Genomic DNA, 12,402 nt, shown 5'->3' with positions numbered 1-12,402 from the left:
TAGTGTCGTAGGTCTCGTCTTCCTTCTGCTCGAGGCGCGTGGTGTGCGGGTGGCGTGCGTCGCACACTCAGTCGGAGACGAGGTAGTCGTAGGAAGCACCGTCCTCCCCGATTGTTGTCGAGTTCACGCCACCAACTTGGGCCCCCTCTCTTGTCACGACCACGCTGCCGTACGACCTGGCCCAGACACGACCCTGCCCGCGTTGCACCGACGGCGTCGACCGAGACGGCCAACTACTGTCCGACCACGCAATCATCGGGCGACGACGGCGACAGCGACGACGAGACGAGTCCACTCCCAGAACCGGCAGCCCGGAGCTCTCGCTCTCCGCTGCTTTAAGTTTGTTCGGCGCAGCCTGGCTCCCCACCAGAAGGTTCCAGAGGCCTCCCCACGAGGTCTACCATGACCGTTGCCCCAGTTCCTCCGCCCTGCCGGCACACACCGCGTATATACTCAACGGCGTGTGCGCTAAGTGTCCACCTGCAGTTGCAGCTGCTGTACAACAGCGCTGTCACTACACACGTGTAATAAGCCTTTAGAAAACCAGCTATTGTCCAAGTACAGTAAGGAGTGAAGAGTTTGATCACAGGAAAAAAGGCTGTTTTCAGTATTGTGTAATGAAAATGAACAGTTTTTGGGTGTAATCACTGCCTCCGGTTGACTACGTATGGTGGGAAAAAAGTTCAAGATATCGGCAGGTTATGGAATTCTCTTGATCACTACAACTTGACTGGTAGATTTGTATTTATTTTTTAAATCACAAGTTGCGGAGCCCAGCAACAAAGAGCACTATTGTAGAAATAATATTACGAGGTTATAGATTACGTTTTAATAGAACTTACAAATGTTAATACTTGGATTGAAACAATCGAATGGCAGAGTTTAATTTTTTCCCAGGCTTGAGCGATGCCGCCACCAGCCCCCAGGGGAGGGCGCTGTGAGCCACAGCTGCACTCATCGCGAGCCCTGACGAGGGGCGCAGGTGGGGGGGGGGGGGGGTGCATTGCAGACAATTATGAATAATTGATCATAAAATAGGAAATCATCAAAAGGCACAAGGCTGTTGTTGCTGGGTCAACACGCAACCAATGTTAAACTTGCGTCTACGTTTCACAAATCGAATTTCAACTATCTGCAGTATGTACTATATACACGCATTTATGTTGAACTTCTTTTGCACCATACGTGGCCACCGACGGTTGGAGAGGGCCCAGGTTTTTCTTCATCAAATAGCTTAAAACGAAACGTTTGACCTTCCTTTAATTGTGAAAACATCAAAAAGGAAAACATCGACGTAGTCATTGACCATAATAGAGAATTTTGGGTTAGATTGCCTAAATGTGTCGTTAAACCCGCCACCACCCGACAGCCAATTAGTAAGGTTTGTCACGTAAACAAAACATGTCTATTCGTGACTAGTGCAGCACACCGGTGTGCTGGAGAGGAAACCCACAACACATTTACAGTTCGAGTACGTTTGGCTAGTGTCGTAATTACGACCAGCATCATCAACCGACAACCAGATTAGTCATTTACCTCTGGCACGCTCTCTAATTAATCCACGTGTTTCCCCCTTTGTCTCATTGTAATTCCAAGCATGCATCTCTTTCACGCTTCTTTGCTCACTTTTCAGGTCATGTTCTATATATTTTTTTAAATCAATGACCACGGTGTTTCTGAACCAGCCTTGGCAGGTAGCAATACCCACCGACTTAACATTGTCTCCTTTGGGCACATTGATAGGGTCCTATTCATTTGAGTAATTAATATTGTATCGCTGCGGTCACAAACACTGCTATGGCTAAATCACTCGGCATGCGACTGTTTGGTGAGGTGAGCAGCGTTGAGACTGTGTCGTGCGAAATGGAGCGATTAAATCTGTTCAGCTGCTATGGGAGCATTTAGTAGATCGCAGACTCATGAGAGGTGGCGACTACTGGGGGATGCCTTCATCCAGCAGTGGATTGACGATGGCTAATCATGATTATCTCAATGAGACTGAGGTTTTCTTTTTCTTCTTAAATATCTTTACTTTTTTGTAATTAAAAATGTATTTAAATATTTCCACACAAACCCACCGTTACTGCTGAAAATACCGTACAGGAAAATCGCTAACGATACAGTACAATAATGATTTGACAATCGTATCGAAGGGCTCGTCCATCCCCTGCCCACGCCACAGATTTCCCTCGAGGGGGGAGGGGGGACAGGCGCGCGTCTCTGCGGGGGGGTTGTTCACATTTCGCCATGAAGTTCAGCGCCACCAAGGATCAACTCCCGGGTCTTGCCATGACCACATTCTTCTTCCCCGTCTCCACTGTAACGGCAGCTCAGGTTCAAAACCAGCATTATACATGCTAATTTTTGTATAGCTTTTTTGCAAATGAAAGAAATCATAAGTATTAAGAGGAAGGGGTCACGTTTTATGCCTCTTATTTTCTTCTTTAAATGATACATTTGTAACGGCAATATTAAGACAGAGCAAGTATTTAATAACCAGGACATCAAGGGCATTCACCACGGCTGTTTAGTGCAGTGGTCACGTTGGCTGTGTTTGTAGCAGGTACGCTGGGTTCAAATGCCACAAATAGATTTTTGCATATTCATGTTCAAACCAAATTGAACAGCCACGTGAGCGCAGTGCAGACTCTATACCACGCAGAGCCCCCCAAGTCTGTGTGGAGACACGGTGGCTCAGACGGTTGAGAGGTAACCCCCTAGAATCTAGACCTCGATCTGAGGCTGTGACAGTTCGAATCCTGGCAACAGCAAGTGAACGAATAAAAACTGGTGCTTTGACAAAAGGACCAGGTTGCCTGAGAAGTGTGGTTGCAAAGGTGGAGTACCGGGAGGGAACTTTTGTGGAGATACCTGAAAGCTAGAATGGGCACCTGTGAGCAACACTGAGGATGGAACTGTGGAGATGACTGAACAAGAAGGGAGGACCAAGCTGGTGAATGGAACGGACAAGGAAACATGAAAATGAGGGCAAGACATGTTTTGCATAAATTCCAAACCACGAGCGGGCGCACTCTCTCTGGAACCCACTATTAAAGCCTACTTTTCCTACCCATAAAACAGCCGTTTAACGCAAAAACACGGCAAAATCCAGCAATAAGCAAACAAAACGTGACCGTGAAAACAGCAAAAACAATAACATCCAGGCAGGGAGGGCAATTTATCTTTTGAAACATTTGGATTGAAGCCACACTTTTGGGTGAAAACCCTATTTTGGAGAAGAAAAAAACAAATTTAAGGCTAATAAAAACAACAGACTAAAATGGGACAGACTAATACAAATGTAGTGAGTTCAAATGAGTCGCAGACGTACTCTTTGGAGGCAACACATTTATTGATACCAATACAAAGGGGTAACTGCCCCTTTACCAGATAACACCCAATGTTGGTGGACTACCTGGCTAAGTACACTAATTACACCGTAACTAGCTGTGTAACCACCAGGCTAACTACACTAGTTACACAGGGTGCAGCTACAACGGACAGGACCCCAGCTTGGGTCCAGGTCCACGTGTTGGCGACTCTTCTCGGACATAGAACGTGGATCCTAAGGATAACACAGCAACGCTGAGCCCCGGTGTCTCTGGGGACCCGGTTTATATGCTCCCTGGCCGTGGCTGGCCCCTCCCTTGGCCACGACCACCTTCTCGAATCCACTCGCAGGATCTCGCCTCGACACGTGACTACCTCTAGCCCCCACTTGGGGCCCCTGTGTAGATCTTACCCGTCACGTGCCTTCTAGGGTCAACCAGAGTGCCATGGCCTTCATTAACCCCATTCATGGCCGGCACCCTCACACCCCCTCCTATAGGGGCCAGCACTGCACGCCGAGCGCGGTGCCACTCAGCGCTCTCTATCAGCGCTCACCGAGCCCCTCTAGGGCTGGTACTACACCCACATGTACGGGGTGTCCGCGATGTGAGTACATCGCACGCCGTGCCTCGCTAGAGCCGGCACCACACAGTGACATCCACAATGTCACTACATAAATGACAGAGAAACACATACGCTGTATGTATTCAACTTCATTTTGACCAAGGTTACCTAACTTGTGAAACTGCACTGTTGTCGTTTGAAACACACCACATATTGCAGACACACACCGCGCCAATAAAAGTACAGTGGTGTCATTTTGTAAGTGAAATATATACCATACTTCACCATGACATTCACCTAACCTCTCAATGACAGACACCACACACCTGAAAAGTTACTCAGTCACCTAGGCACCCGAACATCATCCACTCACCAAGCCATTGCCACAATCCTGTCTCACAATACTTTTGAAACACCAACTTACAGAGGCAGCCCCCACTTCTCAAACCAAACCAGTAGCCTGAAATTATTCACCTGCCTCTACCTATGATTCGAGGTATATTATCGATTCTGGATAATTCCACAATTTGCATGTTATCAAGTGCACAGATGACATTTCTTATCTTATTTTATATTCATAAAGCGCCTGAGCTGAAGGCGCTTTTACATAGTTTAAAAGCGGTAACACAAAGAGTGATTTTGATGTCAAGGGCGTGCTTGGGCCAAGGAATGACTGACCGTAACAGAGGGCACGGCGGGGGCATGTAAAGGCAGGGGAGGGACGGGAAGGAGTGGAGGGGCAAGGGGAGGATAGAGAAAGGCAATGGTAAATGGAGAAGAGGTGAGCCTTTAAGAAAAGAACTAAAAGGAGGTTAAGGAAGGGGAAAGCTCAATGTAGAGGAAGTTTATTCCAGTGGTATGGTGCAAGGAGGGAGAAAGATCGAAAACTGAGATTGGGCACAGGGAGGAGGGGCGTCGAGACAAAGAAGATTGTGAATGAAGAGTACGAAAGGGGGGACGTAAAAATAGGTGAGAGGGGCGAGATGAGGTGGGGCAATTCCATGGAGAGATTGAAAGATGATTTAAAGGTATTTGAAAAGACAGCGGGATAGTAAATGGGAAGCCTATGAAGTTGACGGAGAGGCAAAGTGTGAGAATTAAGTGACAGATTGAAAATAATTTTTTATTTTAAGCTTTCGTGACTGCAGGGATTCATATTCTTGGTTCTTTCGGTAAAGTCACGTAGAATGTGGTTTTCACACCTGATGATGGTTGCTTGTGTTGCAGTCGAAACGTCGTGAGAATTTTATTGTTTTATATTTTTATTATTTTATTGTTTCCCTTCTACGTGACTTTACTGAAAGAACCAAGAATATAGATTGAAAATAACCCGCGCGGAAGCATTTTGGATTTGTGGGAGGGGAGTGCGTAGGCAGAGAGACCCAAAAAAGATTTCCAGTAGTCTAGATGGGTAAAGATTAGAGCTTGAACCAGGAGTTTAGCGGCAGAAAGTAAAATGAGGGTGGATTTTCCAGATATTGAATAGATGAAAGTGACAAATGCAAGTAGTTGTGGCAATGTAGGTGGGACAAATGAGGGACGAGTCAAAGGTGATACCAAGGTTGGAACAGAAGAAGCAGAGATGAGGGAGAAAGGATGGAAGGAGATGGTGGGAATGGGAGGGGGAGAGCCGGAAAGAAAATGATTGATGTTTTGGACAGATTGAAAGCGCCATCCAAGATTGGATGGCGGCCAGGCGGGAGGAGCAGATGCAGGAGGAAAGGTGAGGGGTGAGAGGGGAAAGCAAAAAGAAGCGAAAACAGATTCGAGGTGCGAAATATATTTCGAGAGGGGAGTGCCAAAGATGCTGAGGTCGTAGAGAGTGGAAACAAGAGTTACTTGATACAATTTAAAATGTTAAACGTATACAAATCACACGTCATTTATATTTGCTTTGCCTGTAGTAAATAAAGTACACGATGCAATGATTGTATCACTGTTTTATTATTTACTTCGCAATAGCATAGGCAGAGCATGTATATTAGAGTTAAAACACTTTATAATGAACAGAATAAAATTAAATGAAACTGAATTTTCCTCAATAACTTATGCCATTCAGTGCTTGCGCTATACCTTAAAATCGTTGGGTCTCACAACAGGAAAAAAGCCCACACTATATTTGCTCAGTCTATCAAATATCATGTGCGTTAAACAGTTTAAACCTAAATGTTTGAACAAAATTACATACAAATAAACCTGGTACAATGTATGTACATATAAGTCTGTGCTTATGGACCGAACAAATGTCAAAATGTAGCAAACACAAAAGTATGGTGATGCATGCTGCGACAAATAGAGGAATGCATGAATCAGAGAACACAAATTATAGACGTGATTCCGACGAAAACCAAGTGGGCTTGGGCAGGACAGAAAGAATGCGTGACATCGGCTCACGTGCAGTTGCATGGCACAGCAGGCCTGTGGAAGATGGTGATGGAATGAAGACACGTTGATCCAGCAGTGGATTGATCATGGCTGTCGATGACTATTTCTGTACAAAAAAGAGAAACTTAGGCATAAATATTCACAAGGACCTTAACGGGCCAACACCTGAGTGAACACGAAATATTGCAAAAGGGCCCACATCCTTGTAATTATAAAACACAGAGACATTGTTATAAAAGAAGTCCCCTTTAAATACGTCACACGTTATTACATTAAGCTGTATAAAAAACACTTTTCTTAATTCCTCTTAGTAACACGCGTGCGCGGCTGTCACCGGTATCAATTCATCATTGTTATATGTCCCACGCAACGATTCCGGCGGGAGCGCGAGGTCACAGCTTGCGGTGAGAAGCGACGGCTTCCCGTGGGGTCATGGCCCCACTCGCCAGGGCCTCCCTGAGCTGTGGCCGGTGGCTCAGGGCCAGAGCTATGGCCCGCACAGTGCGGCGGTAAGAAGAAGAGGAGAAGGAGGACCCTCCCAGCTGAGAATAAACCTCCTGCTCCAGCTTCACAGCCACGGGAGAGAGATCGCTGACGGCGTCCAACGAGTCTGGCTCAATTCCGCTCCGCGCCTTGGAAGAGCTGGGCCCCACGTCTCCTTGGGTATTCATGGAACGCGATTCCACCTCCCCTTGTGTGGTCATGGCGTATGACCCATCCTTCCGTTGCCTCTTCGCGGAGCTTGGCTTCGTGTCCTCTTGGCTCTTCATGGAGCCTGAGCGCACCTTCTCACGGAGTCTAACTTCATCGCTTTTCTCAGCCAAGGCTCGGGCCAACATTGCCCGGGCTGTGTCCCGCAGCTGAGTGATGATACCTCGCCCGGAGCCAGAATACGAGGAGGTTGATGATGAGGAGACGGTCGATGATGATGAGGAGGCGCTTGACGAGGATGTTGAACTCTTGCGACGTGGCCCACCGCTTACCATCACGGGCCGCAAGGGCCCCAACGAGTCCCTGGCCTCGTAGAAGCCTCGCCAGCGTTCGTACATCTCGGCTGCCAGGGCCGCCACCGCGGGGTCGCCCCCGCGTCGACGCCGCAGCCTCCGAACGGCGCGGCCGAGCCCGGTGGAGACGAGGAGCTCCCGGGACGGGACCTTGTGCCGCAGTGCGGACAGAGCATCCACCAGGCGGCGCTCGCCCTCCTCCTCCACCTCCTCTTCACTCTTCCTCCACCCCTCCGCCTCTCGCGTTCTGTCAACAGACTCAGAGTCCATCGCCCTGCGCTCCTCCGTGCCCTCCGGCCTCGCACCCATCCCCGCATCGCGCTCCCTGCCCGCCCCTCCGCCCGTCTCCTCGTCCTCCCGCAGCCGTTCGCGCTTCGTCCCCGCGTCCCCCGCGTCCACCCCGGCCCCCGAGTCCACCCCGGCCCCCGAGCCCCCCCCGGCCCCCGAGTCCACCCCGGCCCCCGCGGACCCCGAGTCCACCCCGGCCGCCGAGTCCACCCCGGCCCCCGAATACACCCCGGCCCCCGAATCCACCCCGGCCCCCGAGTCCACCCCGGCCCCCGAGTCCACCCCGGCCGCCGCGAGCGCGTCCAGGAGCCGCTCCACGTCCACGAGGGCCACGACGCGGCGCAGCGAGCCGAGGGTCGCCTGCCGAAGGGGGCCTCCCCCGGCCCGGGTCCCGGGGGGGCTGCCGCCGGGGCTCTCCCTGGGCGTGCGGATCACGAAGCGGTCCATTGGCTTTGCCTTGCGTCAAAAGGTGTCGTTTACAACGATTTCATTCCACCTCCTCCCCCCAATTCATTCATTCGTACACTCAATTACGGTCGGTCGGGCGTTCGTTCTGTGCGTACGCGTGCAGGGATGAACATACAGCGATTCATTCACGGCCGTCGATGTTCTCAGTCCTATAAGTTCGCGTTAATCCCGAGCATTAATTCATTCACTAATTTATTCCGGTCGGTCAAAAGATTCCGCTTCCGATAAACTTCATTCTCATGCAGTCACGGTACAGTGAGGCTCCCGCCCCGCCACTGTAATTCATTCGCCCATTCACTTACAATTCATCTCGTTCACTAACTCAAACACCTCGCCAAATGCATTCCCTCGCTCGCGCCGCTCCAGTCGTTCACTGCCTGAATCCTTCAAATTTAAAGTGGCGGTCATTCATCGTCAAATGTTTACCTCAGCTCCGTCCGTTCGTTCGTTCATCGCGCGTCAAATAATTTAACGAATTGGGGTTTCTAAAAAAACCCATCAACTTGCCCTCGTCCCTCACTCGTTCGCTCACTCGCTCATCGCCAGCTGTTAAATTAGCGAATTAACTCATTCACAAATTTCGTTCGTTCGTTTGTCCACTCACTATGGAGACGCGCAGGTACCAGGCCGCGCCGCGGAATCGACTTTTGGTATCGGCGACCCCGGAATCGAATCATCGTGGCATGGGCGTATCGATTCCCTCACGCGTCATTTTGCGGCTAGTTCGATTATTTAACGATTGCTGCCAATTTCCTGCAAAGCTTGCATGCAGGACGGTACCGCGAAGTCGGGGATAGACTAAATGACACTGAATAATACGAATGGGACATGAATACGGACACGACAGGAGGCGATTGTATCGATGGAATCGCGACCGTAAAACTACCAGAATCAGTTCACGATACTCGCGGATCGATTGCAGTAAGTGTAGCCGATCCCATAATCGTTTCCGGTAGAACTCCTATAATCCGCGATCCCAAATCTTGACTTAAAACTTTCTTGACTGCAGGAATTCATATTCTTGGGTCTTTCGGTAAAGTAAAAAAAAATAACAAATTTGTATTGTTATTTTTGTTATTTTCTTTGAACCTATCTTCGTGACTTTTACCCGGAAGACCCAAGAATATGAATCCGCGATCATATTCGCGGTTCCGATGTTCCGCAAGACCTTTGTTTATCCACGCCACCGAATCTTCATCTGATCCGTGGATATTCCCCGTTTTTCATGTCCCGTAACGCGTAAATGATCTTCTTCCACGCGTTCGTCCCACTCATGCGGAGTGTTTTCCGCTGTCCTCCTGCTCCATCTCTCTCCAATCCTTGGGCCACCACGGTCCGATCGCACCACATCGCCCCCCCCCACCACCACCTCTTCTTCTGCCTTCCTCTTGATCTCTTAAATTCCTTCCACACCTTCTGACCCACGTAATTTTCCTGTTGTCTCTCAACATGACCTAACCACACCAGAGCCCTCTATCCCTCTCATCTTCTCTGTGATTCCTACCAACTTGAGTCTTCCTCTTCACTTCTTCATCCTCTCGCCATTTGTCCTTCATTATTAAACCAAAGATCCACCGTAACATTCCCATCTCTGTGACTGCCATACAACAGCACCGGCCTCACCACCGTCTTGTACTACACTATACACTACACTATACACTACTATATTACACTATACACTACTATACACTACACTATACTACACTATACACTACACTATACACACTACTACACACTATACACACTACTACACTATACACACTACTACACTATACACACTACTACACTATACACTACTTACTATATACTACACTATACACTACTTACTATACACTACACACTATTACACCATACACTACTACAATATACACTACTTACTATACACTACACACTTTTCCCTTCAACCAAACTGGGATCCTCTTATAACAAACCGCACCCGTCCTCTCTCGCCATTTCAGCCATCCAGCCCCAGTTCTTGTTCTCATCTTTCCTTCCACTGACACCCCCGGCACAGCCCGCTGCACCCAGCCACTTAAAACTCGTTCCCTCTTCTTCTCGTACACCACGAGATGAGTTTAACACAATATCATCCGTAATATATTTACGCCGTCTAACCCACAACAACCTGTATTATGGACCACCAGACGAGATCTCTAGGCACCCTGCCCTACGCCTTCTCTAGATATTGCGGAAACGATTATTATTGTAATCCGCAGGAAATAAATCGCGGATAACAATTTCACGAATGAATAAGCAAGCACAGCCAGACGTGAATGATCAATGGCTCGAGGCTCACGGTAAACGACTCCACTGACGGAGCGTTAAATGCAATGAATGCCCGAAATGCAATGACATGGAGCGCGTTTCTACGCTCATCTCTTTCATCAACTCGCCGAATCGATCAGAGTTAAATATTGTCAAGACGAAGGTCCCCCGTGTAGCCTCAACAGGCTATTTGGGGCAAGTGCTGTTAGCGAGCACCACCTATGAAGGCCGGCACGGCACACGAGGGGGTGGGTGGCCAACACGACGTCCCGTCCGCCTTTGTCTCTCCATTTCGGATGCTTTAACACAGGGGCGGGGAACCTTTTTTTCTGCCAAGGGCCATTTGGATGTTTATATAACATGATTCGCGGGCCATACAAAATCATCAACTTAAAAATTAGCCTGTTATATTTGGTCAAACATTTAATTAACTCACCCATAATGTGATGGGCTGGAACTGTTTCTCTTTGGTGAGGCGTGTGGTGATGCTAGCTGGTGTTGATGATGTTAGCTGCTATTGATGATGTTAGCTGGTGTTGATGATGTTAGCTGGTGTTGATTATGTTAGCTGGTGTTGATTATGTTAGCTGGTGTTGATTATGTTAGCTGGTATTGATGTTAGCTGGTGTTGATGATGTTAGCTGGTGTTGATGATGTTAGCTGGTGTTGATGATGTTAGCTGGTGTTGATGGTAGCTGGTATTGATGGTAGCTGGTATTGATGATGTTAGCTGGTGTTGATGATGTTAGCTGGTGTTGATGATGTTAGCTGGTGTTGATGATGTTAGCTGGTGTTGATGTTAGCTGGTATTGATGATGTTAGCTGGTGTTGATGATGTTAGCTGGTGTTGATGATGTTAGCTGGTGTTGATGATGTTAGCTGGTATTGATGATGTTAGCTGGTGTTGATGATGTTAGCTGGTATTGATGATGTTAGCTGGTATTGATGATGTTAGCTGGTATTGATGATGTTGCTACTACTCGCAACTGCTTTTCCAGGTTTGCTCTCCTAGATTTATTGAATTTCGAGTCCCGCCTGCGGTTGCCTTGGCAGGGCCAGCGACCAAATTATTTCGCGGGCCTTAAATGGCCCGTGGGCCGGACGTTCCCCACCCCTGCTTTAACACATCACACGAGGTACTCATTTATGGCTGAGTTGGCCTAGGAAAGGCCCAAGACCGGTTCAATTATTCGCCACTGCTGTTAGTCGTGAGCGGGACTCGAACGCCGGTCGCCATGCACTGCGCCGCAAGCTCTGGTCAAACAACCCCCAGTGTGGCATGGCCCTCCATCCAGCAGTGGATCGACAGCAGTGGTTGTACTGTTTGCGTGTGCCGGGTTATTTAAACCCGAGCTAACACAGGGGTTGAATTCCCAGCCACAGCAAACGTCACTGGAGAGTGACGTTTGAAATTGTCAAACCCGTCCATGACGTCACGCGATTTTTGACCCCCCCCCCCTAGTCACACAGCGTCACAAAAAGTCAGACCCCCCCTCAAATGACGTCACAAAGCTCTGCCCCCCCCCAAAAAAAGTGCTTCAAATTGCCTTAAACTATTGTCATTGTAGTGCGTATTTAATGTGCCGCTGCACTCTGATGTTGTATGAGAAAACATTTATTAGAAAGTCTATTTAATTAAGTAGAACGTCTAGATTTATTTAAAGTTTCGCATTTTGATGTGATGTCACATTTCTCAAACCCCCCCCCCCACCTCGTCACAAATTGTCACATGTCTGACCCCCCCCCCCCCCCCCCCCTAGTGCGTGACGTCATTTATGGACGGTCCCCAAGCAAATCCCCATGACGTATGCGGTGTAACAACCACCACCACGTGGCGATAGCTGCTTCCGGCAGTGGCTGAACAGAGGGCAGTAAATGCTCAAGTTACTTCAAAGCAGGCCATTTTATTTTTGCAATAACTCGATATGAAATGTTATGTTCGGTGAAGGTCATATAGCCTCGAAATACCATTTGTTATGTGCATCGGGTCCTAACACCGTTTGTCTAACATTGTCAGAGATTCCTCATCTCGAATACAAAAAACTGCCCTTTGTTTCCCAGCAAAGTGCCAACCAGCGAACGTGCCAACACAAAGGTA

The 12,402-nt window shown here is 48.5% G+C and overlaps 1 protein-coding gene across 1 annotated transcript; it reads right to left on the bottom strand.

The window, feature by feature from the left end:
• Positions 1 to 3,333: 3,333 nt before the first annotated feature.
• Positions 3,334 to 8,775, bottom strand: LOC116942138 (uncharacterized). The gene has a single exon (XM_032953745.2). It carries the CDS (start codon positions 8,016 to 8,018, stop codon positions 6,672 to 6,674), a length of 1,347 nt encoding a protein of 448 aa, XP_032809636.1. The 5' UTR covers positions 8,019 to 8,775; the 3' UTR covers positions 3,334 to 6,671.
• Between the last annotated feature and the right edge of the window lie 3,627 nt (positions 8,776 to 12,402).

This window comes from Petromyzon marinus, chromosome 13, assembly GCF_048934315.1.
Source record: "Petromyzon marinus isolate PM22_M1 ecotype Great Lakes invasive population chromosome 13, UKy_Petmar_22M1.pri1.0, whole genome shotgun sequence".
NCBI classification, from domain to species: domain Eukaryota; kingdom Metazoa; phylum Chordata; class Hyperoartia; order Petromyzontiformes; family Petromyzontidae; genus Petromyzon; species Petromyzon marinus.
Note: the sequence above shows the minus strand (reverse complement) of the source record. Positions and strands in the feature narration are given on the sequence as shown.